Source organism: Rhipicephalus sanguineus, chromosome 9, assembly GCF_013339695.2.
Source record: "Rhipicephalus sanguineus isolate Rsan-2018 chromosome 9, BIME_Rsan_1.4, whole genome shotgun sequence".
NCBI lineage: Eukaryota > Metazoa > Arthropoda > Arachnida > Ixodida > Ixodidae > Rhipicephalus > Rhipicephalus sanguineus.
In genome coordinates, this window is record NC_051184.2 from 39,622,852 (window position 1) to 39,650,500 (window position 27,649).

The window sequence follows — 27,649 nt, forward strand, 5'->3', positions numbered from 1 at the left end:
GATCATCAGTACTCGCACGCGTCTAAGTGAGTTCATCTGAATCTAAGTGAATCTAAGCGATTCTAAGTTCTAAGTCAATATCTGAATGTCATTTAGTTGTGTGGGGCAATAGAGAAGGAAAGGACGCATGTAGAGAGTGTGAACAGTGAGACTGGCAGTTAACTGGGGCCAAAGACAATGCAAGAAAAAAGCAGCGACAAAGAAGACACTGCACACTGGACAAACGCCTTCTGTTCAGTACTTTTTCAGTTTTCTGTGCCTTCTCTGTCCTTTTCTCCCCGTTCACTACAAACGAACTTGCCCAAATCTTACCCAATAAAATAAGTTAAAAAACTCGCAGAGCTAGGTAGCGCACAAACGACTGAACGTGGTCATTCAGGAGTGTTTCGAAGGAGTCGATCAGAGACTCAGCTGAAACTCGCATGCCTGAGAACTGCCACGTCTTATGAAAAGCTGCGGTCGTCGACGGTAATATGGTCTAGATGTTTGGATATCGCGAACTGCCAAGCATGTCATTGCAGTTATTCATCACTCATGCACACGAAAACATATCACGTGTAATCGGCGAGTCCAGAGCGGTAGTATTCGAAGCCTTGGTAGCTGTACTCTATTTAGGAAACCCAACTGTTGCCAATTGCTTTCCTCGGACGTAATTGACTCATTACAAAAACAGTCCAAGTAGACTGATGAAACCTGGACCTCTTATGTGCACTCATTATTGTCACACTGCACACGACACCCATACATTAGGAGAAGATATATTCCAGTTGACCTAGCACAGCTAGTCAGATCGAGCAAATGTCACCTAAACTTATATCAAGATCAAGTATTTTGGAACATTTTTCAGACACGCTTTTTAGAAGCAGTAGGGAAAAATGCACATGTTTGTACAGCGCCTCACCCACAACTATTCTTCACGTTTCCTCAGATATCGCTGATAGGGTCCAAGATGGAGCGCCTGCTGGTGTGGTATCGCACGGCCAACAAGGGAAGCAGCGGCCGTGACCGCCAGGCAGCTCTGCGACTCGTGGCATCTCGCTTTGACGAGGTGGTGGCCGACGAGCGCTTCCTGAGGCTGTCAGTCGCTGAGGTTGTGCCGCTATTCAGCTGCTCACGGCTCGGAACTTCGGGGTGAGCACAACTTTCATCACGCTTTCGTTCGTGGCAAAGAGAACTTGTTCCAATATTTTCAAAAACAGGCAGTCAACAGCCATTGAATTTGGGCCGTTGTGGCCACAATCTATATTTACAGATAAGAAAATTTAAATGTGCCCCACTTGGGTGCCACCAATATCCACGGCATGGCGAACTGGTGCAGCATCTTAAGATGACGTCGCCACCAGTCATTAGTTCTTGTGTCATTTCTGACACACCAATCGTCTCCTCGCAGTAGAAGTTGATCATTATTGATATTGTGGTACTTTGTAGAAATAATTTACTGATACAACTCCTACTACTGTCTCTTTAACGCTCATTTTGAGGAACTGTGAGTTTTTTTTTTTCTTCTGCATCGCGTACAGGGAAGTGCCCGTGTTTCTGGCAGCACTGCGCTGGCTGAACCATGACTACTGCAAGCGGCAGCAGTACGTCGTGCAACTGCTGAAGTGCGTGCGATTTTCGCTGATGAGCCGCGAAGAGATTGTCCACTGCTTCCATCCACCGCTCCTGAGCAACATTACCCGCTTCCCTTCGGTCGCCTTCATGGTCCTCGCCGCTTTTGGGTACGTAGTGAACTGCTGCACGTGCCATCTGGCGCGAATTAAAGCGCATAGACGTACCACAAACTTTGTATTTTGGTTTTCAATAATCAAAAGAGGCACTGCCTGACATTCTACGTTCCTTTAGTTGTCGGTATTCTGCGTACACTATTGTCCAATATGAAGCTCAACCGAGTCACCCAATGTACAGTTCTGCGAAACCTTATTTTTAATTTTGGAGGAGCCAACATTAGGCAATACTCGCATACAAAGTGCATATTTTACCTAAGCATGAATATGCATCACTGGTTTGGGACCCTTTCTACGAAAAAGATATTCAAAAACTTGAGATGGCTCAAACATGCACTGTACAAAACCCGTAGCCCGGGGGGGGGGGGGGGTAATAATTGCTGAAAGATAGGTGCTTTCCTTATATTGCTCATATCCAGGCCTTCAGCAAGTGTCTATTCTTACATCCTTCCTTTTGTATTGCCATTTTGTATTGTATGGTTTGATTATTATTCCTTTGATCTTTTGATGCCACTGCATAACTGTTCGTTGTGCTCCCCACCTGCCTGGTGACCGCAGAAAAAAAATTCTGGCTTGCATTGCTTAATGCATGCTATCTGGTGTTATAGCAGCAACACTCGCTTCAATCTCGATCCGATAGCTCAGATGACTATCTTCTTTGTTGTTGTTGTTTTACGACTGAAGACTATGTGTAATCACGCGATGCTGTGGTCCACAGGGTGGTGTCGCTACAGGAGGAAGGCCGCGAGCACCTGCTCTCAAGGTTCGCCAGTCAGCCGCGCACCTTCCTTTGCCCCAAGCCGGACGATCAGCACCAGACGTCATTGTGGGTGTGTATTAACATCGCTTGTCAGTAGGATAACAAGGGTGTTAGCATGGAGTTACGAAAATGACTAGGAGGAAGCATGACGCCAGGCATCCAGGCTTCGGCTAGCAAATATCTTGCGTTTCCTTCGGGAGTCACGCACGCATTGACTGCAGAGGAATACGACCCGATACGCAGAATCATTTAAAGTACCGATCGGTTTCCGGTAGCCTTTAGTGACCTCCTCCCCGGTAGCCTTTAGTGATCGCCACGCCCTCCTTGCTCTGCTATCTTTCTACCGTATGCGAAATTACCGTTCCCCTATAGCAACGTTCCATGGGAATCTCCTTCCCTCTATGTTTTATGTATGCTAGAGTGCTACATTTGTTTTTCACTTAATGCATATCTTTGCAAGAGTTTTGCAAGACGCATAAGAGTTTGCCATTCATTCTTAACCAAAGAGCACCTTCGCCCCCCTCGGTGACAACTATTACTAGTGTGTGTATCATGGGCGTCGGCAGGGAGGTGCAAAAGGAGCGTTGCCCCCCCCCCTCCCCTCCCTCAAGCCACATCAGCACTTGCCCAATCTGCTGCATTACATTCTTGATAACCCATGGCGGTACTTGTAATGTTAGTAATTTTTTAACCATTTGCCACATTCATTTGCCATGCGCATTGCAGCCACTTCCGGGACCTCCTGAAGGCAGTGTGGCTCAGCGGCGACATCGTGCCGCCACTGCGCTGCAGACCGCCTGGCGAGTCAGAAAGGCGCGCCGGGATCTAGCCTTGAAGCGCCGCCAAGCAAAGGGAGTCTCAATGACTGGTTAGCATATGCACAAATCTGCCTTGGCACACTGAAGAAACGTGATGAACACTGTAACGTGCTTACAAACGTATGTATATATGACAACCAATGGCAAGGACGCGACTTTCAAGTGACATCACGTTACATCACTTGCGTACGATTCCAGTAGCCGTTGAATCGAAACAAGTAATGGCTGTTCTATTCTCTTGCTTTGTCAATAACATATTTTTATGCCGTGGTTTTCAATATGCTTCCTTTAGGTTACGTTGGGTGCTACTGATTCATTAAAAGTGCAAGCTGGATGAGTGTGTAGGTTTTTTCCTGAAATAGCCACCGGAAATAAACAACGGACAGGGATTTAGACATGTCTAAATTGTCTAACTGTTGATTTGACTTAGACAACATGCCGTCTTAATCATGTCGAAATGTCTGCCCATCGTTTGCTTCCAACTGTTATTTCAATGAAGTATAATTCTTGACATTTATTGTAATTGTGACATTGCTCGTTCTGAAATTGTCTTGTTCCATTGCTACAGCGTCCAGGTTTGGGTGCATTGTGAATAGTTGCATTTCTCAGTAGCTGAGTTGGTGTGCTGTGTTGGTGGTTCTAGTTGTGCATGGAATGTCAATGGAACACCAAGGAGAATGGCACTATATAGGGGGATACGTGATAGAAATCGTTATTTCCTGACAGGGTGGCGTGCTTTTCAGACGTTGCAGACACGGATGTCGGGACAGCGGACTCTTATGCGCCACGGACGCATCTGCGTGAAAGTTCTCTCAAGAATGTCAACGACACAAGCGGCGTCGAGGCATCTAAAGAGGCGCAGTCGGTGAAATCAAACGGTAAGAGGTACCGGCAGCACGAAGCGAAAATCCCGGCCATGCGTACCCAGTTGACCATTGTTCTGGCGTCAGGTACGACATCAAGAACAAGATGAACACTGGCTGTAACGAAACGCACCATTTGACATAGTGGGCTGAGGCAACAAGGACGCAATTGTGTCAACTTGTGTCGTTTTTCATCATCTCCATTAGTGTGTCGTACTTAGCTCAAGAGAACGATGAGCGCTTGCCAACGAGCCCAATTCATCAATATTTGAAGCTCTCAGTTCTAACGCAGGCTTCTTGTTTGACATAGGGTATGGCGTAAGAACATACTTATGGTCCAAAACCATGACAGCAAGGTTTACAGTGGCTCGAACCTTCTTGAAGGATGCAAGTAAAATTTGACGTTAAGTGTCAATTTCCATCGTCACATCACGCTTTTCTTTAAACCTTCATTTGTTAGTGTACCACCTTTTTATTCATGCAATCTTTCTCTCAGTGTTGTTTTTTTATTGGAGTTCTATGACGCACTTAACGCAGTACAAACTATCCCAATTAAAGTGTCGAGTTGGGCTTGTTGGTACATAATTGTGGCACACTGCAAGGTTGTTGCAAGTTCAGCGCTCGTCTTCGTCGTTCGTGTTCCGTCCGTTGTGTGTTTCCTTTTTTTCTTTTTGCGCTGCAGTGTGCCAAAACTATCCCAACTTTCATATCCAACTTAATTTCTAAAAATAACGTAATTTACTTTATTTCCTTTTTCTTTTGTTCTTTGCATGCTCATAACGTCAGTGACTAGAATGCCTATAATTGTGTGAAATACAAAGCAGTGAACAAAGTCGCTCACAGTGGACGAGTTGGAATTACTTCTTAGTGAACCACAGCTGCTAATGCACAAAGTGCACAAAGCTATTTCCTCTTCAGGATTTCATAAGGGGTAAAGGGACATTTTTGCCACACTCGGTGTACGAATAAGAATGCACCATAAACGCAGTTTTAAGCCATAAGCTGATTACACACTGTTTTCTGCTCAGCGGTCTGGGCCATATCTGGAGAAAAATTAAACCAAAATTGTAAAAAATTGTTCTACATAAATAATACCTGTGCTGAAGCTCTATAAATGCTGCTGTGAATCAACGAGCTGCCCATGCAACTAGCGAACTGATGTGGCTGCATGCTTTCCTCCAGAGAGCGTGACATCCGATTCTTCGACCAGAACGATGCCGAGCCCCGTGAAGGAACCCTTCACGCCGATTCTCAAAGTTGTCATCAAGGAGGGTAAGTGCCTATCTATCTCTTGACGTACCTTGAATGTGTTTTTACAATCTACAGGAATGTGTTGGGTAGAGGAGGATACGTTGTTGCATACCAAAGAAAAACGCTCCGTATACCCTCAGCCTCTGCCTCTCGACGCTCCAGCACAAGGTATACGATTATCAGTATTTTACAATATATCTGTCAGTCCTTTTGCCCATCCATTTGGCTGAATTTTTGTGTTTGTTTATTGTTTGTGGTGAACCCTACATGAATTATTCCAAATTAAATCTCAAACTTGTCTCACGGACTTAACTACTATGGGCTCAGCCTTTCGTGCGCTGACAAAGCGACACTCAACTGCACCTGCGGCGACGACAAAATCATTACTCATATTTGCAAATATTGGCACACTGCTGAAAAATGCCAGGCATTGATGCACTGTATTGGCTAAATCATGGCTAGTGTCGATCCAATAATGCTAGTGTTCACTAATTTAGCTAACATATACCTCACGTCAGCTAGTGTTAGCTTGATGTTCACTAATGCCGGCCTTAGTGCTGCCACATTTGGTTAAGTGACGGGGGGGGGAGGACAGCTGCCCGACTCCCCGGCACCTTCCTCCTCTGTAGTGCCAGAATAGCTATCCTACAGCTAGATCCTTCAGGGGCACCTCACCTCCACCCCCCCTTAAGGACCTCGCCATTCTAGCTTGCCCTACATGGGTCAATTTTTCGTGCCACCTATCAAGCAGCTCATTAGAAGTGCTGATCAAAACTATGCTTCTACGTGTAAGTGCATCGCAGTGACTTTAATTGAGCTTTTTTTGTTGTGTTTGCTATGTTTGTTGTGGCACACCACTAACGCCACGGCAGTGCTTATTACAGTATTTACAATCTTTGTGCAATGCATAAAGTGCACATTGCTTGGCTTTTGTCAAAATTCTAGTATTCCCATTTCAAATGTCGTTATTTTCCTAATTAAGCATTCACATTCATCATTGTTATTCCATATTCATGAATGTCTCTACTGGACTGTGTTCGAGCTTTCACTTTGCTTCTTTTATGCTTTAGTATTGTTGTACATCGATTGATCTTCCACTCACCTGTCCTTTAGTTAACATATGTAAACGATAGGAGGCCCCCTGAAAGTTTTCAGTTCAGGACCTGCTTCTGTAAAATTTATGTGCTATGTCCCTTGTATTTTTATGACTTGACAAGACACTTTAGCTTCAAGCAGCTTATGTTGGCTGGTGCCGATGTTCATTAATGTTGGCTAACGTTAGTTATTCGCTGATGGAAAAGAATCATTTTCGTCCCTTATCAATCCAGTTATTCCAGTACACCCCACCCCCTTGCAGTTTTTACACTTTTGTCAAATGTGCTAGTGTACATTTCCTTTTCATAGTATTTTTATATCATAGTTTGTATGTACCTTGTATTTCCTACTTTACATTGCCAGGCATTTCTTTTAGCAACGTTAGCTCAGAAATTCTTTTATACTGACCCAAGAACTGCTTCTCAAACTCGTAGTTCAACTTCCCGCATGATGCATTGCATTGAAGACGCTCGGCTCGCTTGCCGAGCGTCTCCCCGCGGTAAGAATGATGCTTTCGGTATTGTGAAATTGCGATCTACTAATACCAGGAAAATAGTGTTTCTCTTTAGTGTCCATTTAAATATGTCAAGTGGCATTGCTGGGAACTGTAGAGTTCAGTGTCTGCGACGCGTTATTTTATAGAGCGCAGTGTCCGGGACAAGTCCGGAATGGCGACGGACGACTCCCTGCTCCGGTCACAGGCCAGCCTCCTGAAGCTGGTGCCACCGCCGAAGAAAGAGGACAAGGGTGAGTGCACGGGAACCACAGCTAGCGTGAGCTTTGATTTACAGCTCTTAGGTGCTGTCGTCACTAGGGCAGTAAGGTGAAAATCCACCAACGTATTCTGTCACGTCCTTCCTTGCTTTAAACATTAACTCCTGACTCGGGGAAAATGTACGGCGGCGCCACAATTCAAAGGGGATGGTCGCTGCGCTTCGTTGACATGACAAATCCTGTGAAACTCATTGTTTTTCTTCTAGAAGTTTCTAACGGTTCTTATCACCATGAAATTGTCAGGTAGTGCTCACTTTTGACAACCACAATTCAGCGAAACTCCTACCTCCCTTCCACGCTTTCGGCGTGAACCCCCCCCCCCCTACCCCCCACTTTCTTTCTTTAAGCTCGTTAGTACATTGCAATGGGATACGAGGTCAACCACCCAGCAGGATCCAAGAAAGTGCCCACCATTCATAAGCAAGAAAATTCAAAGCTAGTGGAAGTACTGAACAGGCAGTAATTAAAAAAATCCTTGAAAGCACATCTTCACATCCAGGCTTCTTCCCTCCCGTGGCATCCTCGCTTGCTGCAATCCGCCTTTTGCATGCCTCTACAGCGCATGCGCGGCCCCCTGGCGGCGACTCTGCGAAACGATCTGTGCGGCGCCGTCGCAGACGCCCGCTGCCTCTCTTCTCGCCGCGGCATTGGCGGTGGTGTTGGCATGTGCAGGCAGCACAACAAACATATTTATCTATATATCTGGTTCTGTTAGCGCGATGCCGGCAACGTGTGCCGCTTATGGATGCACTTCCCTAGGCGTGCCCGGCAGCAACATTCATATTTCCGCTTCCCATCGGTGAAACGTGATCGTCAGCGCCGTGAAGCGTGGATCAGGGCTGTCAGGCGCCAAAATGAAGACGGCAGTCCGTGGCAGCCTTCGGATTTGGCACGACTGTGCGAAAAACACTTCGTTAAAGGTATGTGTGCTAATTATTGCTATAATTTAGGTGGCGTACGCGAAGAACATGCCACGTTTTCTGCAGGGCGCGGAACAAATGTGCGCTTCGTGTCCGGCTCGCCGCACAGCTCAGTTCAGTAGCGACGAAGCTCTCGCTACGGCAACAGCAAAGTTTGGCTAAGAGCCCCAAGGTTCGCTTCGGTTTCAACATAACTACGCTGTTATTTACTTTGGCGTCGTAAAAATGGTCGCCGTAAGTCCTCCGCTTGAATATAACGAATGCCAAAGAGTGCAATTTCGTCGCCTGTCATTCACTGAAGTTCAGTGGTTCATTTCTGTCGTCGAAGCACATTCGCTGTTCAGCGAGAAAGAAAGAAGGCACTGACTACGGTGACGGGGCCCGTCAGCGCAGTACCGTCGTAAAAGTCACGGGGAAGAAAGAAACATCCATGTATTTTGGCTGTTGACGTAACTGCCGCGCACCGATTCATAAATCTTGCGGCGTTTTGCTTGTGTTAGTGAAGTTTCAACGTGCTTGCTTGTTTCTGGTAACCTTAGTGCGATGTTCACGGATCTTGCAGGTTCGCCGTCCAACTCGCTCAGGCACCCCGATTTCGTGCCATCACTGCTCGTCTACACCGATGGTTTTAAGAAGAATGATGCCTTTCAGCGCTATTCACGCACGGCAGCGCGTACAAGAAAAGGCACGAAACCGCCAAAGCAGAGGCCCGGTAGTTCGTATGATTAGTAGGAATGACACAATAAACAAAAATTATATTGACCCGGCTGGGCAGAGGCAGCGCCATGCCAGTACGTCTCCTGTGGTTTTCCTCACGACTGCATGCACGATGTAGTAGCCACCCTTCACTGAAGGGAGGCAAATACTTCTCAGAAGTCAGTATGTGGACGTGGCAGTCAACTCATTGAACATGAGGTTGCGCACGTACCCTTCATCGCAGAACTTCTGTCCTTTTGTGGTTTGCCGGAAGCACTGCCAACCACTTGCCACCATGAAAGCATTCAACTGCTTTTTGCTCGGCATTTTCATTGAAACCGGCTCCATCCATTGGTCACGGAAAAGAAGCTGTCGGGTATGTAAATACTCCCAGGGGCTCCATGCCTCAACACAACGCTCAGACGGGGCCTCTCATCACATGTGTCGCAGCAATAAAGCTTCGTGCTACGTAGCAGCACTGGTGGCAGCGGTGGCAGTAGCAGCAGACGCGCACACCGACGCCGCACGGTTTGTTTTTGGTAGTGTCCGCAAGAGGGCGCCACACAGACATGCAAAAGGCGGATTCCGTAAAGCCTCGTGTATCGTTCGAATTTTTATGGCACGTTGCCAAAGAGCTGGGCTCACGTTGTAACGGCCCGGGTTCGATGTCACCTTTCACCAGCCAAATGACCGGTAAATTTGTCATAAAACATGTGGGTGTCAGCGGTGGTCAGGCTAGCGCTTTTCACTGACAGTCTTTGCGCTGCTAGGGGTGACATTGCCTAACCGGTAAGTGCCAACGGTGCACCATGATGTGGCTAACCTTACGGTATTTTATTGGCTCCCTGTTTTGACGACCGCCCGACCACCGATGCCAAAAACCATCTTGATGGGGGTGATATGCAAAAACACTGCGGAACCTCAGGCGCTCAAAAAATAATCTGGTGTCCCCCACCACAACGTGGCTTATAATCCTATCGTGGTTTTCGCACGTATAAAACTCCAGAACTTATTGAAATAATTTCAATTGACACCGATATTTTGAAGACAGCCATCGCATACATAGGCCCTATTGTACTTTCGAGGAAACAAATACGTGAACTGGTCAGCAATCCAGATAAGCAAAAGACGTCTAAATCATTGATTAGACAAAAACGCTAGGAAAAATTTTATAAAATTAAAATTAAATTCTGGGGTTTTATATCATTATGAGGCACGCCATAGTGTTGGACATGGGTTGAATTTCGACCCTATAGGATTCTGTAACGTGCATCTAGGTCCATGTACACAGGCGGGTGCTTTTGCATTTCACTTCCATCGAAATGCAACTACAGTAGCCAAGAATCCAACCTGCACCCTCTAGTTTAGCCGCTAATCTGCCTACAGCGGGCTTGCTTTAGGTAGCACAAGGTTAAGACTGTAATGCTACCTCTTAGGTTTATTTTTGTTCCTCTCCAGCTAAATAAAAAAAGTCAAATAAACAGAGGTTTTCTATCTACAGTAAGGACGACGCCGGAGAAAGCACTTCCCATACCCCCGAAGCAGCAGCAGAGCCCACGCACGTTCGCCGTGTCCTGGAATCAGGCAGGAGGGAGCAGCCAGGAGCTTGCCGTCACCTCATCGACGTCTCCACTGTCGCAGCAGCAACAGCAACAAACAGAGCCACCGCGACAGCAGCCCAGCGAACAACAGGCGCAATCCCAACAGCCGCAACACGGAGCCGCAGCAGGCGCATCCGTGTTCACGGTGCAGATCGTGGGGGACGTGCAGTCTGCGCCCTCGATGCCCAGGCCTAACAGAAGCTTCGAGTTCAGTTTCCCGGAAAAAGGTTAGGGTGCTGGCCGTTCGCCTCCATGGTTCTATCGATGTGGTATAGTGCGTTTTGACACATTTAGAACTTCAAATAGTTTACTGCACAAAACGGGAGCCGTTTTAGTGAAGCCTCCCCATGAGCCAGTTTTCTCAAATTTGGTCTGATGACAGAAGCCCAGGCAGCACACAACGTCGGGCCGATATTGGTTTTACGGCGGCTGTGCGCGGCCCCACCTCGGGCCAGCGTTGCCAGCCTGGCGCCGATATCGGCGGAGCCGATGACTTTCGCCGGCAAAATAGGGCCGTCTTTGCCGCCTTTCAGCCGATGTTGGTCTTTCACCGGCAACATTGGGCCGTGTTATCCGGCCTTCTGCCGTCTTCCCGCCGATGTCGGCTTAGCCGATGGCTTTCACCGGCAACATTGGGCCGAGTTAGCCGCCATTTTGCCGTACATTCGCCGACATCGGCCGAGCCGATGGTTTTCACCGGCAACATTGGGCCGAGCATGCCGTCATTCTGCCGTGCTTCAGCTGACATCGGCGGAGCCGATGGCTTACCGACGATGTTGGAACTGTCTTGTCTCCCTTGAGACAGTTATACATACCCTGTTGAGAACGTCCTCCTGCGTCGCGGCGCTCCAAAAGTCCTCGTCACCGACAGAAGTACGGCTTTTACGGCAGAGCTAACGCAAACCATCTTGCAATAGAGCCACACAAGTCACCGACGAACATCACCCGCAGGCGAATAGCCTCACCGATCGGGTTAATGAAACCCTCGCCGACATGCTGGCAATATACTGTACGTCGAACACATGACATGGGACGCCATAATATCTTCCGCACATAACCTGGAGTTAACACGGCAGTGTAAGAAACGGCGCACATATGACGCCATCCAAACTAGTTCACGGAAGCCCCTCAACGACGCTGGACGCCGTGTTGCCGGCCGTCAGTGACGAGAATAACCTGGACGTTCCGCTCTACCTTTAGCCCGCCGAAGAAGCCCGGTAGCTCACCCGCCTAGCATACAATCGTAATTCAATAGAGCATTAGGCGCTTGAATATTTGTAGCCGCTACATAGATTGCTGTACTAGCACAAATAACAAAGTTCAAATATTGTACCGTGCTAATGCCGCACGTACGACTCGGGGCGCGAAGTATCGCCGACTGAATAGCTTGCATTCTCTTATTAGTTTCTGCTATGACAATGACTAACAACTATCACTAGCACAGTCACTTTTCTACCAAAAAAAGGTGGTCTTTAGAAGAATAACTGACTGAAATTAGATGGCCACTTCGTTGACCAGTTGTTCAACGCTATCAAAAATGTTGAAACGTTATAACACATACCATTAACTTCATGGGCCAAATTCGAAGTACTTCTGTTTCGTAAATGTTTTTGCCACTGGTCGGCCGACTTCGCTAATGTATCCGGAATCAAAATTCACCCAAACATTCCCGCACGAATGCTTTTAGCGGAAGAAGTTTTATGTGAATACTAATTCTGTGCATAAATCGAGCCTGTCATCATATTTATAGCGCTATATCCTTTCAGCCGCTGAATGTGTGCCGCCAGCGCTCATATACTACACGGACAGTTTCCGATCTCTGTGTTTACACATATTTACTCACGCGCGTGTTTGGGTGAAGCGTAACAAGCGCATTTGCTTCAGTGATGTCACATAATTTTACTTTATGAAAATAGTAAAAGCTCAGCAAGGCGTGTTGCTGAGCTAGTTGGTTCATTACTTGAGAAAAATAGGTATGGTGCAAAAAAGACCGGGCGAAGTGAAGACACGTTTTGTCGTTTGAATGTTTACAAATCAACTAGCCCGCTGACCATCTTTAACGAACTGACAAACACGTGTTTGCCACGTGTTTAACAGTTCGCATTTGCACTTCGTTGCCGTCCATTTTGCGACATACATATCTTTTTCAAGTAAAAATCTCGCTCAACGATTGCTTCCCACGTGCTTTCAGAAACAGTCGCATAAAATTATTATTATGGCACGTGAAATACGATGAAAAATGCGGCTCCAACGTGGTGTACGCAAAGTTTTCATGCAGCGACATGTGGCAACAAGTGATGCATTGAAAATTCCACGAACGCCTTTCTCAAACGGCATGCCCATAGACATGCAGGGGGAATCGCACACCATTGTGGTAGGCTGAGCCGTGCTTTCAAGAAGGGAGAATTCGCATTTTTTTTCGTCTTCTTCAACCTCTACCCCCCCCCCCCTCCCTTCCTTCCCCTCGTTCACCGTCATTGTCGCGAAACTCGCTTGACCAGGCAGGGTAGGGTAGCCGTCCAGACGGAGGGACAATCGTAGCTGCGGGAGCAGGCTTTTTTCACTCCGACCAGCAGAATTCTTCAAGAAGTGCGGTGTGTGGACATGTGTGGTGGAAAGTCAAAATCGTGCACGAGACGGATACGCGGCAGGATTCCGGCATTGTTTTTGGCAGAGATCACCGCAGCGAGAAACCAGTGGCCCCCTGCTTCCATTTTGAACTCGCTCACCTCATATAAGGCCGCGTGTTCACTGCTGTTACGTGTCATCAGATTTTTGTTCTCTTCTTATCGCGTATTCTCTATTGACCATCGTGTTTTGTGTATATGGTGCGCTTGCATTTTTTATTCGCTCGTGTTTTTAGCGATCCAACGGGCACACGTGAGTGGTTTTTATGCACGATTCCTTTCTGTTACAATCTTACATTTAGATTAGGAATGCGTGCGTGTCTATCTTGTTTAGATGTAGAGTTCATGGGATCTTGTGGTACCGCTCGCAATGTTTCTCGCGTCGCGTGCAGCAGTTTATCCATCTTTTTGGCCCTTAAGATATCACTGAAAAAATTGCAATTCCCACTTAAAGGATAACGCTAATTTAATTGCCAGTCATGTGTTGCGAATGCCTACCGTTCCTTAGCGAACTTAATAAACGTGCGGGGGGGGGGGTGCTCCTCTGCTCGTAATTAGCTCACGCGTATACAGAATCTTCTAGTCCAGTTGCCACTCTTAATCTCGCTTTTTCGGCAAGCCGCCTAACATTATCTTTCTTTTCTTCGGGTCCGTCTTTAATCCTACTTTAATGCTGCCTTCGTTTACATCTCCAGAATTTTTTTCGTGATTCGGCACCGTCGTTGCTGAAAAGCGCGATATCGTCCGCAAAACGCAAGTAGCTAAGATATTCTTTGTTAATCCTTATTCCTATTTCTGCCCGTTCTAGTTCTTTCAATATTTATAGCGAATGTGCCGCGCATAACGTTGAAGTGATTGTAACTCTTCGCATAGGCGTGCGCACAGTGGGGCAGGGGGGCGGCCGGCCCTCGTAGTCACTTAAGAAGAGGTGGGCGCAAGGTCTGCCAAACACATTGACTTAATAGGGAGGGGGGGGGGGGGCGCCGCGTTGAACCTTCGCCCCCCCACCCCCTCTGAACGGGAACCCTGCTCACGCCTATGATTTTGCGCCTGATCCCATTCTCGATTAGGATTGTCCTGCTTTTTCTGAGGAATACGGTGGCTGTGGGGTTGTTTTAGATATTGGCTACGGTATCTATAGATGTTTAGATATTCCTTTATGGCATAATTACTCCGGAACTGCTGGCGTGTGTTCATATCTGTGAATAAATTTGTGTTTATCACCTTGCAAATGTGTTGCTCCTTAATTTCTCAGACGCATGCGTAGTTGGTGCAGCAGGCCTTTCATCAATTTAGTTTTGTTTGAGACAATATTGACTCGTTCTCGGCCTTGCATGGTTCGACAGAATTGTGGGTCTTAATCGCACACTAAGACATCAGTGGAGCAGTCGTTCTAATTAGGAAGCATTTTTCGAATATGGCACCAATGGCAGTCAATAAATGTCATTGGGCCGCGAATAGTCTTATTTTAGCGCTGCTGACTTACAGTACAGTAACCACAGTAATACCGAACTGCCGTGGTCGGCACGCAGCCATTTTACTTTATAACACATGTATCAGCCTGCCTGATCAGGTTACTTTACGCATCGAGCAACTACCGCCGGTGTCTCCATATAACCTAGCTACGTGCCGACCTCGACGGTACAGTACTACCATAGTATTACCTTACTTAACGCACGGTAAGCCACCACTGCCAAAACATAATAACGGGTGTAAACGGTCACGCCGGCGGCTACCCGATGTCGGCGGGGCCGACACCGCGCCAGCATCGGCTAGCATACATAGGCCCAATGACGGCTTGCCATCATCGGCTGAATAACGGCAGGCCCGTCTCGGCCCGACGCTGGCTAGCCCACGTCGGCCCGAAGCCGGCAAGCCCGCATCGGCCCAAAGGCGGCTAGCCGACGTCGGGCCGATGCGGGTGAAAGTAGCGCGAGCGTGATTTGCCGACGTGGGGCCAATATTGCTGCCGTCATTTGCCGACGTTGGGCCGAGATCGGTCCAATGGCGGCGTGCTGCCTGGGAGTATGAGCAAGCTGATACTCGGTCTGATAACAAAGGTTTGACCCAGCTGATACTCTGTCCTCTTCATCTTTATCGTGTGACCATTCTAGACTGAGTGCTTCTGACGGAAGTTCCCTTCACGACATCCTCTTGGCCTGTCACCACATCTGCCTACACTACTCGGGACGTCACATGGTGCGAATGCACCTCTTGTATATTTGTTGCAGTGAGAATATTCTGCCGCAATTTTTTTTGTTTCGTTGCGTAACTCCGTAAAGAACAAAGGCGCTCACTGACACATCACTAGTGAGAGCAGAGATACGTAAATTCATTTCTTATATACTACAGCTAAAGTCGCGTGACTCTTCCCCTCCGCTCCCTTGCCATCACCACCATGCCTTTTAAACCTCCTCCAGATCCCCGTTGCCATTAATTTTTCCGCACCAATATCAGCCATTATTTTTTGTTGGCGTTTTTGAAGCAGCAGCTGGCATATTCAACTCGACCAGAAAAGCGTCCCACATGCACCTAACAATCGTTCATGCGGCTGACTTGTGCTAGTTCATTGATTGATGACGTAGTGTTTTCTGGTGCAAGGGTCAGTTATGGCCGAAGAACGCCATTAGGTTTGGTGACGAATTGCAATGCTCTATCCTTCAGTGGAGAAATGAATTGCAAATGGTGAATGTGACTTTGCACAAAACCGGCCTAAATATTGTAGCTGGAAACTGTAACAATATATAACAAAATAATGTCCGTTAGTAACGAGCAGAATTTGTGCTTTTGTGTGCAAGTGGTAAAAAGCATGTGCAAATTGTAAATAGGACACCAGCAGAAAATTTAGGTTTAGAATGTATTAGAAAATTGCGCTATTGAATTACTTTAGAGAGAGCCACACTTACAGTGCGAAAAATTAAAAAAACTAGAAGAGACGCAAAACCGAAACATGGGCGCTAAAGTTCTCACACCAGCTTACCGTGACGCAACCTATTTTGACTGCGTCTACTCGGACCCTGTTAAAATTTGACTATGTGAATTTTAAAAGGGCGAATGAGTCTTTGAGGACTCTTACTGCATTACAACGACAGAAAAAGGAGATTGTAAAGATGCGGAGCAGCATCTACTGGATTTAATAAACGCTGAATAAGTTTCGTTATTGGATATTTAAAAAAGATAGCCAAGTACTCTCACTTTGTAACAGTTGAGGACTCTTACTGCGTTACAATGACAGAAAAACGAGATTGTAAGGATGCGGAGCAGCATCTACTGGATTCAATAAACGTTGAATATGTTTCGTTATTGGATATTTAAAAAAGATAGCCAAGTACTCTCACTTTGTAACACTTGACAATGATACTAGACAATGATTCTTATGCTTTAAGTCACGCTTCGCAATTTGCTTTCAACTGTTAAGGTGTTATCGAGCAAAGGTAATAATAATTAGAACCATCTAGTTGAGTGGATTCAGTGAGCGATTTCACCATGTACAGCACGATTACCAGCTGCATACTTTTCAATATATCCGAGACCCTTCTGCGTGTGTCTTTTCAGAGAGGATGACAACACCTTTCCCATGTGACTTCGACAAGGAATTCGACATGAAAAGTGAGTTTTCTTGCCGTGTGGACGTTAGGTTGCTACCTGCAGAAGAAAATAGTCAAGGCTTTCAGCAAGTGCCCCCCCCCCCCGAAAAAAATTCCTGGCTACGGGGCCTAGCGTGTACGTAGAAGCCTGCATGAAAAAAAAAAGCCTAAAGGTATTGCGTTAGTGCCGCTGCATTACCAATGCACTGCATATTAATCTTATATAACACTCAGTGCGCGTATACCATGTCTCACGAAGTTTACACGGTGACTTGTTTGTCTAGTGTCCATCTGCCTGCCCACACAATGACTGCAATAGCGCTGAAACAGCTACATTGGCGCAAAGCATACGGGACATAATGAGAGACGTGGACAGTGTTGTGTTCATATTTTCCTTTCAGTCTCATGTGTTTCATGCTTGCTTAACCATTTTAATGATCAATGTACCAAGTAGCTTGGACTAACAATATAGCGACCAATCAGGAGATCTTGCGACAAGTCTATGTGCGACGTCTGGTCAAGGCGTTCCAGCTTGCGTTGTCTTTGTCGCTAAGATAATAGCAGCATCATAACAGCGTTAAGAAAGACGGCACAAGATCGACTGTCTTGGGGGATGACTGAACACTTCTGATGAACGCCGGACATTGGTCCTTAACAGGCTTTCAAGAGACGGCGTCCTGTGCGGGTGAGGTACCTCGGGCGCGGTCACCGTCCACCCGGACCGCGCGTGCCAGGACTCCAGAGAGGAACATCAGCAGCCCCACAAGTTTCCAGACAGTACGGACGCGAAGCGGTACATACGCCAGTCTTATACTTTTTAATCATTATCAGCGATATTTAAAAATACGCACCTCAGTCTGACCACGCGCATGTCCTCTGTCGGCCAACAAGAATACCTTTATATGAAGCGCTACATTTCGAACACTCATACTAAAACATTTTAAAGAGACTTTGAAGGAGTACTGAGACAAAATTTTGAAGGCAAGATAACTTGTGGGGTAAATCTGTGCGGACACAAGCGCATCATCTACAAATATCAACAGCTAATATTGCCTAGTATATATTTAAAATCATTTTTAAATCGCGTGTATCACGCAACTGCGCGCAAAGCCCAACACCTGACAACATCGACACCAACTTGGTTTTAATGTAACAAAGAAGAACCATCTGCATCACGAGTTTGTGTTGGCCGTCATGATCCTTGCGAGCCTCCTAGCACACCTTTTCAACGGAGCAAGGCGGCGCTTCGTTTATGGATTTGCACGGGAGTACAAATACTGAAGTACTTGCCTCAGAAGGGCATTTTTGGGTGGTCATGCATATTTACAACGTCCCAGAGGGGATCATAGCGCGCACACAGGAAGCCTTCATTGAAAAGAGTTGTCAACGCGGTGCTCATGCGAACGCGGTTTTATGTGCTTACGTAGCCAGCTGTTTACAATAAAACCACTCTGGGTTCCGCCTCTCTCAGCTCTCTTTGAAACCGAAACTGTGACTAGGCGCTATGAAGCCGTCTCCACATAATTAACCGTCGCGCGCTCGAGTAAACAATGTTTCGAGCCGTGATAAGTGGGTCGTGAGCTCCTTATTGCAACAGAAAAAACAATATGCAAAATTTTTGTGTCAGTACTTCTTGTAACCGACTATTGAAAGATTACCTATTCTCTCTCCCTCTCTCTCCATCACTTTTTCCTACTTAAATTAAATTCTCGTTATAACAAAATCACATTACACAATGTATACTGCGCCTAGACCGCAGTGCATGCATTTTAGGCGCCTGCGTCATGTTGTCGTGCTGCATCACATTGTCGGGTGGAGGTTCAGCAGGAATGTGAAAAAAAAAAACGTTCGTGTATCGCAGCCATGTGTAAGAAAGTCTACACAAGAAACCTAAGATCCATTTTTTTTTCTCATATCAATTTTATAAGGCAGATTGTTGCGAAACTGCAGCTACCTCTTTTGTGTCCAATATTGTGGACCTACTATCGTTTTATTTAGAGCCACTCTACATTTAAGGAAAACGAAGTAAATTTTAAATTGTGATGACCTAGTTAGCGCGAGGGTTTACTGTGTGTTGTTGCTTTTATCTTGTTGTACTAGTGTATCTAAATAAAAATAATGTATAGCTTGCAAAACGTTATTCTTCATACTGAGAAGATTGCTTTGGCACTGCGTTGGTTCAGTGGATAAAGTGCACGGCTTCTGACCCATACGCACGGGTTCGATCCCTGCCTTAGCGTTGGCATTTATATCGAGGCAAAATGCTAGTCGCCCGTTTACTGTGCGTTGTCAGTGCACGTTACAGAGCACCAGGCAGTCAAAACTATCCGGAGCCCTCCACTATGGTGTGCCCATAATCATATAGTTTTGGCACATAAAACCCGAGAAATCATTAGAAGATTGATTCGCCAACGACCCAGCAAGTAGGCTCATCCGTTCGGCTACGTAGTTCTGTTGAGAAGCATCACACGTCAGTTCCAAATCCACATAACTTACTAAAAGGCAAACAGCTTTCGGCTTTCATTCTATGTGGTATTTCATTCACTCGAAAGGGAAAGAAGAAATTACGTTGTTTACAATGTAGTTTACCCAGGTGATATTGCCTTGTAATGTTTTCTTACTCCTGCGCAGCAGATGTGCTCATGTTTTGCTATATAAGTAGTGGTAGGATCATAAGATAAACTTTTGAAAATAGCGCTATGTGTGTACGTGTGTTCCTCCACTGTGTCATCATCTCCAGTGCACGTTTACCGTTATAAAAACATTTTTAAAAATTAGTTTACAAAGTGAAAAGGTTAGCGTTGGAAATAGTTCAATGAATTCAGTGGGCAAGGAATCAAATGAGAGGCTATGAAGTGCATCATTATGGTACGTCATCTATCGAGTGTTTCTATCTACTTATAACCGCAGTTTAAAAATCAGTTTCGCAGTGTCGTAAACCATTTCTACTCAAATAGAATATCTTACAAAAAAAAACGCACAGCCCACAACCTCAACATTCGATATGGACGCATGTAAAAGTATGCCTCTTCCTCAACAAGTTCTTTTCTCTGGCACGAAGCATGACATTTTGGAGACCACAGAGAAGGCAGCAACTGCCGAAGGACGAAAGTCCCGAGAAATACAAATACAACAGTTTTTCAGCATGCAAGTTTTTCAACATGGTCAGAAAACGCTGCCGATCGGTAGCCGAAGCTTATGAGAACACGCGAGCCAAACATAGGAGCGCAGTATGCGGCCTGGAATTTACAATTAATTCTCAAAATCAGGTAGAAATTGTTCTCTCTTCTTTCAACAAACGATGCCACATACCCAAATTCACGGCCATTGGCTGATTCGACCATCGTGAGCTGCATAGTTACAGAGGCCGCCCCGTATCCACCGCATGCTCGCGATCACACTGAAAGTAAGCCGCGCGTTCGAAGAAAAAAAAAGTGCTCAAGGTCATGACACGCGTGGCGTAACTTCTTTCCCCCGTGCCAACGCCACCCAGCCCGTGCCATCCCTCCCTGTTTAGCTTCGAGCGCGCTCGTTGGGACGAGAGAAGAGAGAAGGCAATTACAGCGTTCGACAAATTTCTGTAACTACACTCGAACTTGACGGATTCTAAACATTTTTGCGGCCGTCGATTCGTGAGGCATTAGACTCCTTTAATGAAGTCATTCGTTAGTTGCTTGGAAAAGTGTTGCGAGGCCCATTTAAAGAACACAAAGAAATACAGTGCCTGTGTGGTCTTCCACTGTCCCGTCGATCGCACTGTTCCGCCATAGTCTAGAATGGAGACCTGGGCAAACTCAGGAGAGGGTTAATAACTACTGATTACTTGGTGATTTAGCCCCAATAAGCGCCGGAAACAAGGTACAGAGGCGGGAACAAATGACACGAGCTCATAGTTCGCGCTCGTTTCTTGTGTCCTCGCCTCTGTCCCTTGTTTCTTGCGAATTTCAGTCTAAATAAAAAAATATCGTAACTTAGTCAATGTGAGGATGACGACGGTTAATAAGTGTGATAGATATCCGCAAGGATAGTTTATAATATGCAAGGCAGTCTTAAAATAGACGACGCTAGGGGCAAGCAAATTAGTTTACAATATTTTATGTGAGAGGGACGATGCGATAGCGCAGCAACGTGTTTCTTATTTAATGTAGGTGGAGGACATCATTCTTTTAGTAAACTGTCAGAGAGATATCCAGCTTCTGCAGACGTGTGAAAAGGGTGAAGCTCCACAGTGGACATGGGCTTCTTGGCATTTCGTAGGACGAAAACCCTTCTTGTTTCCTGGATAGCTAGTTTTCTCCGTTATCGCTCACAATTTCTCTTTCAAGTGAGCAGAATCATCTCCTGTTGACCGCACATCCGGCTTTCCCCAGAGGTCCATATTATGCCCGTTATTATTTACATAGGCGTGCGCACAGGGGGGCAGGGGGGGGCGCCCCCCCCCTAGTCACCTAAGAGGGGGGGCGAAAAATATGCCCCGTACATTGACCCTTCTAGTCGCCTAAGAAGGGAGGGCGCAACGTCAACCCCATACATCACTTAGTATGGTCGGGAGGGGGGGGGGGCGCTGCGATGAACCTTCGCCCCCCCCTTATGGGGAACCCTGCGCACCGCCTATGATTATTTATACTATCTATTAATGATTTACCCCGTGGCACCTCATCTAATATCACACTGTATGCATGGTTACATGTTTGCGTATGACATCAATTCATTCATTCCACCCACGACCATTATCGTTTTACGCAACTCCTCATGTCTTATCGCGCTTGGTAAAAAACGTGGCAAATGAAGGTTGTTTGAATTTAAAAAGAATTGTGTATAGTTATTCACCATTCGACGGAGCGATTTCTCTTTTGACTATTTTCTGGATGACGGTCAACTTTAAAGAGCGTCCAGGTATAAATATTTTCGTGTTATTCTAACAGGACATCTTTATTGGGCTAACCACACTGAATACGTACACAGAAAAGCCCTAAAAGTTTGGCTATTTACGCCGCACTTTTTCCATGGCCCCAAGTGACACTAAACTACTTTTATATAAAACAGTAGTTCGCCATGCTCTCGAATATGCGTCCATTGTTAGGTGCCGCTACAAACTCTGTGAAATAAGCACACTCGATGTGCAACGAGGATCAGTCCATTTCATGTGTCAAAACTCAGCCGCAGTTTCTCATCATTACAGGCTGTACAAGAACCTGACAAGCAAACACTATTTTTCATTAGCACATTGAAGCTTTAAAATTTTTTTGTGCAAATACTAATTCCACTTCTGGCCTTTCTAGTGGTTTGCATATCACATTTACTAAAAAAATGTTGTATCTGTTTTTTTTCACAACATGAACATAAGACATTTCTTTCTGCTCGTGCTGACACGTTTAAATACAGTATTTTCCCCCTTGCACAACACATGTCCGAAATTCTCTGCCCTGCAACATTCATTCCTTACCACTGAAAGATTATTTACCTGCCACTGGCGAGGACCTTGATAACATATAAATTGCTTAACTTTTTCTATTATTCTCCTTTTTGCGTGTGTATTTTCTTTTCACAACTGCAGGTTATTTGCTTTCATCTGTTTTATTGCTTTACAAGTACGGTGTAGCATTTCCCACTTCTGAATATAGCCCATAATTAGGGATGCAGTATAAATAAATAAATAAATAAATAAATAAATAAATAAATAAATAAATAAATAAATAAATAAATAAATAAATAAATAAAATTAGATGCCGATGGTAGTCGAGTTCAAATATTAGGAGGGAAACGGATGCCTAGGATAGATAAGCAAAACGAAAGGGAAGCGATGCAGCCGTGATAAAATGCGGAGTGACATGGGGTAGAACGAACGAATATAAAGTAGTAAATGGTGTTGTATGAAAGGGTGAGGGGCTAATTGTTCATGGGAGTACCTTTGATAATGCAGCGCTCTGCTGCAAATATGAAGTTAAACTGCGACTGAGGATTCATCTGCAGCCATTTAAAAACCAGCACTGTGCGGGCACGAAGAGAACAACAGAGCTTAAGCAGTAGGGGGAAAAGGGGGAGGCCGAGCATGTCAAATCACAGGATAGTCACACAATCTGCTTCTCAAGCGATTTAGAAGTAATAGTGAATAAAAGTAGTAAGTGGCTAAATTATTTAAGTAGCTGTACAAAAATGTTACCTTACTGGATAGATTTATATTGGAAACAAACAATTCAGCAAGAAATTAGAAGGCAGTGTCATAATGTTGGAACGCATATCAATGCAAATCATGGATTATATGAGAATACGTAATTGTATAAAACATGCAGCCTGCAGGTGCAAGCGATTTGTGCGTGCCCATGGCGTGCTCAAGCGAAACCATTTGTGGCATGTTCTGTTGTTGGGGCATGCGGCTTAAGTCTCCCAATTTCCAAATTCCAATTTCCCTTAACTATAAAATTTACGTTCCTAATGACACATTTATGCTCGTACAAACAGGATATCGTCAATTTGTAGATGATAGTTTGGTGTGGAGTTTGCAAAACACGCCATTTTTTGCTGTCCAAGCATCCCTTTAGTATCTCCGCAGTAAAGAATGCTTACTGATGTAAGACATATGCATAGAAGTGTGTGGCACAGAATGCACACACAGAATGCACAGAATGCATAGAAGTGTGTGGCAGCAACAGATTAAGTCAAGATTCAGCTAGCGAGAAAAGCAAACGTAAAGATTGAAAATACTATAGAACTCTATGATACCAAGTTTTTGCTAAGGATTAGTAATTAATAATTGCTGGGGTTTAACGTCCCAATGCCACGATCTGATTATGAGAGACGCCTTAGTGGAGGATTCCGGAAATTTCGACCACCTGGGGTTCTTTAACGTGCACCTCAATCTAAGTACACGGGCCTCAAGCATCTCGGCTAAGGATTCATCGTTTGACTTGAGTGATTGGTACAAAATAAAGCATTTGCTTGAGGTACACAAATAGAAAAAAGTTTGCTCAAAACGATCACAATGTGCTGGCTGGCGAGCTCATCAACTTTATGCTTTAATCTCAGGCAACTCGCAATGGCAAGCTGATTTGTTGGAAGCGAAGTTACCACCTAGTTCTAGTTCTCATTATGCTGAATGCAATGTTCTATTTCAGAAGCGGCATGGGGTTTCGCGGATGACTTCGATCGAAAATGTAAGTTCTTTTCTCTTTCACAATTTATTTTCTGCTGGTGTTTCTGCACCGCAGACGATCTACGGTTGTTTACGGTATCACATGTTCGAAGTTGAATCTTGCATTAGCGACGTTAGAAAATGATTATGATTGTTTTTAACCCTTTCAAGCCCAGCAATTTCAATTGGAATCATCAATTTTGTAGGCCAGTCAGCAATAAACTTGTAAAAAAATCGCTTGTACTTCTGCTAGAACCCATTTTAGCATCTGCTCTAATTATGTTGCAGACCTGGTACAAGAAAGTGAGGTCACGTGTGAACGAAGAAATTACTAACAATAATATCTGGGGTTTAACGTCCCAAAACCACGATATGATTATGAGAGACGCCGTAGTGGAGGGCTCCGGAAATGGAGGGCTCCAGAAAAGCAGTCGTGCTGTTCGCGCAATTCGTTGAGGCATCTTCTTCTTTCACCGTGCAGAAGTAGGGCACTTATTTTGGTTCTGAATGGAAAATTTGAATTTTGGCTGTGTAGTACTATGCTATACCATCGAAATAACTATTAAGAAATTAATTAAAATAATCAAAATATTATGAACTAATAATTATTTCATAAATTAATTCGGTCACTAATTACTCTTCATTAAAAAGCGCTAGCACAATGTTAACATTTTTTTTGCTACCATGACTTTTCTTTGTTAGACACAATATTAATTAGAACTAACAGACAATAACAAATATTGTCTGTTAGTTCTCATTATTAATGGGAAACGTATTGTTTACCCGGCATAATTGCATGCTGCATTTAACACCTCAGTATTCTGATTTAGGCGTGGTAAACCTTGGAAAATTAGTGTATAGCACCGGTATTGATGGACTGGAGTGAGTTTTCAGTTTGAGGTAATTCCAACCAACCAATTATGAACTAATAAGTATACCAATAAAACTTTTACTCAAGTAACGTTTTTATGGTTGTCCAGGTGCACCCTCCATTATCAGAAGCAAAGATGGCTAAGTTGTTTTAGTTTTCCTTAACATGTAACTGTGTTTGAGAATCGCATAGTTGAAACAGCGCCACAAGACAATATTAGAGCCAACAGATAAACTTGTGTTGGTTATCAGGCGCGGTGACAAAGACTGCCGAAGGCGTTACAAGAACGCAAAGCGCGTCCTCAAAGGGGGCCTGCCTAACTTGCTCACTCCCAGTTGTAAGATGTCGCATATTGCGACATCTTAGAACTGGCTGCTATTGTGAACGTCGACAGAGTCTGAGAATTCGGCAGTGTTGATATAACGGACGTAACCGGAAATAACATTGTAATTTTTATTGATATATTCCAATGTTTACTGTCCTGCACTCTCTCTTTTTTTCTTTCTTTTTGTTTATTTCATGCAGCACGTAGTCGATTTTGGCCGTATGATGCAAAGTCGACGTTCACCAACTTGTCCGGATCCTTCGAGAGCCTCGATCCGTTCAGCAGGCAACATCACGGAAGTAAGTCTTGCATGTTAATGATTTCCTCAAGTGCCGTCTAGCTTTAACCATGCAGAAGGTCAAGAACAGGAATATTTGGCCGAGGCTAATCGCTTGCCGTCAGGTCTTGCTTCATAGTAATGACTGAACAGTGTTTGTTTGATTTTGGATGAAACCTGTCGCAATTTTAGTTTTTTCTATATTTCATCATGCACAGTCGATGATGTAAGCACTTCAAAATCTACAGTTGAGAATGTTTGGATTTTAATAGCGACTGTCTGATTCGATCGTCGGATGGTACAACTTCGGATTCGTTATTCAAAAGTTCCAGATAAGCACACACACTTAGTAAATAGCTAAGCAGCAACACATCTAATGCAGACTTCGCAGTGTCGCCGAGCATGGCCAAGCATATAGGCAAGGTGCAGCTGGTGACGGCCATTGAACTGCCCAGCATCTTGGTCACGGGAGGCCTCAACCTGGACACTGGCATCAGTAAGTCATGCTGCTTGCTTCCCTTTCCGTGTACATGTGGGCGTGACACCAGACATTTCAATTTTCGTGCCACAGACATGTCTAGCATTTCACTAGAGTTAGAACTAGGGGTGTGCGAATAGTGAAATTTCATCTCGAATCGAATAGTGCCGAATAGGGGCCGAAAATATCAAATATCGAATCGAATATTGAATAGTATCGAAGTGTGCACCGAAAGAAAGAAAATCAAGGAAGCTATGGCGTGGTGACAGCTTGCGCGCTTGTTCGGGAGTCTTTTTCTTTTTCCAGCTTTTATGGGCGTGCAACCAGGTTGATATAGAAGAGCCGCCATTCTAGTCAGCAGCGCCACTTTTAACCTCCTAATGGGTAACAGAGGGTGGTACGGTAGATAGCTTTTCTTTTTTCTTATGGCCATGCAATACGGCTCATCTGACAATGGTCACGTTATTGTGCTCCATCGCCATGGGTGCTCTGGGCCCGAAAATCTTCGGGCGCCCGTTCACAGCAGCGTTTTGATTGCGCGCCGTAACGGTGGGAGTTTCTGATAGAACGGAGTTTCTGAACGAGTGGTCAGTGCGGCAGTGGCGACTGCGCAGTGTGAACAAATTTTCGCATCTGAAACCAATCATCAAGGATTTCGCGGGCCAAAGTCGGGATGTTTTACGGCCCTTGCGGCATACGCGACCGAACTATGCAAGAAGTCCGGAAGCGAAGTTGAGAAGGGCTTGCCACTTTTCTTGTCTTTCTTTTTTTACGTGCTGAAATAACATAATCTCCTCTAAAGTAAACATGCGCTCATTTTCGAACCAGGAAATCGGTTAAAGTTTTAACGAAAGGCCTACTGTAACAACGTTAGCGTTAGTTTTAGCCACCCCACCTACACCAAGATGCACCATTGGTCTTTGTCGCGTTTTAGATATTCGTCCTGTCGAATTATTCGAAAGTTCGAATAGTAGCTATTCGAAAGTCGAATCAAATTATTCGATTAGGTAGTATTCTATTCGAATTCGAAACTCGAATATTCGCACACCCCTAGTTAGAACCACATGTTTACTGCATAACGCCCAGCTTTAAGATGATCATGCTACGCAGTATCGCAGACACGCACACTAACTAGTGTTATTAATTGGTGGAGAACGTTACGTTAAAATGTGTTATGGTAGCTGTCTCCGTTGAAACGCAGATCGTGTAAGCCTCAAAAGCAGGGTTTCTTATAGAATGATAATAAACAGTATAACTACGATTAGAGAGCGAGAGCGATCATATTAATGTACGTCGAGTTCTTGGCGTGATTACCTAAGCCATGCGTTTGCGTTTCGAGACAAATTTTAGAACGTCTTGTGCGACAGGACAATTCTTTTCGGGCTAAAAGCTCCTCATACATAGAGGTATTGTACAGTGAACGATTTTTATGAAAATCTACATTCTGCGAGTGATTCACCGTGTCATTTTCCAACGCTATACACACTGCTCACACTATGTTTCACTATGTGACCTATTGAGTCCCTGAGACAACGAGTTTTTTATCCACCGCCCTGACCAGTAGTAAGACAACACCCCCAGCAACACACCGTATTGACCAATTTTTCATCCCTGACAAGTAGTAATAGTGGTTTGAGGATAGCAAAGAGATGTGATTCTTTATTATTCTTGGGATAGGTAGAGAGGAAAAGGAGGGAAAATGGGAGAAGAGTGCTCGATAACTGTCTCTGTGCGCATACTTCGTCGGGGGGGGGGGGGCGGGGGAGGGAAAAGGAGAATGAAAGAACAGAGCGTAAAGAAGAACCCACTATGATGGGATGATGTACGCCTAATGGAATGTAATGTCG

At 45.1% G+C, this 27,649-nt stretch overlaps 1 protein-coding gene across 1 annotated transcript in view; it reads left to right on the forward strand.

Moving 5' to 3' along the window:
* LOC119405034 (uncharacterized) overlaps window positions 1-27,649 on the forward strand; it is a 51,642-nt gene that overhangs the window by 8,090 nt on the left and 15,903 nt on the right. The window contains exons 3-15 of the mRNA XM_037671786.2: window positions 929-1,131; window positions 1,521-1,721; window positions 2,446-2,557; window positions 3,214-3,355; window positions 4,049-4,183; window positions 5,351-5,440; window positions 7,157-7,261; window positions 10,406-10,732; window positions 16,688-16,741; window positions 17,378-17,512; window positions 23,835-23,873; window positions 25,248-25,346; window positions 25,707-25,820. Of these exons, the coding sequence (XP_037527714.1) occupies window positions 929-1,131; window positions 1,521-1,721; window positions 2,446-2,557; window positions 3,214-3,355; window positions 4,049-4,183; window positions 5,351-5,440; window positions 7,157-7,261; window positions 10,406-10,732; window positions 16,688-16,741; window positions 17,378-17,512; window positions 23,835-23,873; window positions 25,248-25,346; window positions 25,707-25,820 (1,756 nt within the window). The remainder of the gene's footprint in view (window positions 1-928; window positions 1,132-1,520; window positions 1,722-2,445; window positions 2,558-3,213; window positions 3,356-4,048; window positions 4,184-5,350; window positions 5,441-7,156; window positions 7,262-10,405; window positions 10,733-16,687; window positions 16,742-17,377; window positions 17,513-23,834; window positions 23,874-25,247; window positions 25,347-25,706; window positions 25,821-27,649) is intronic.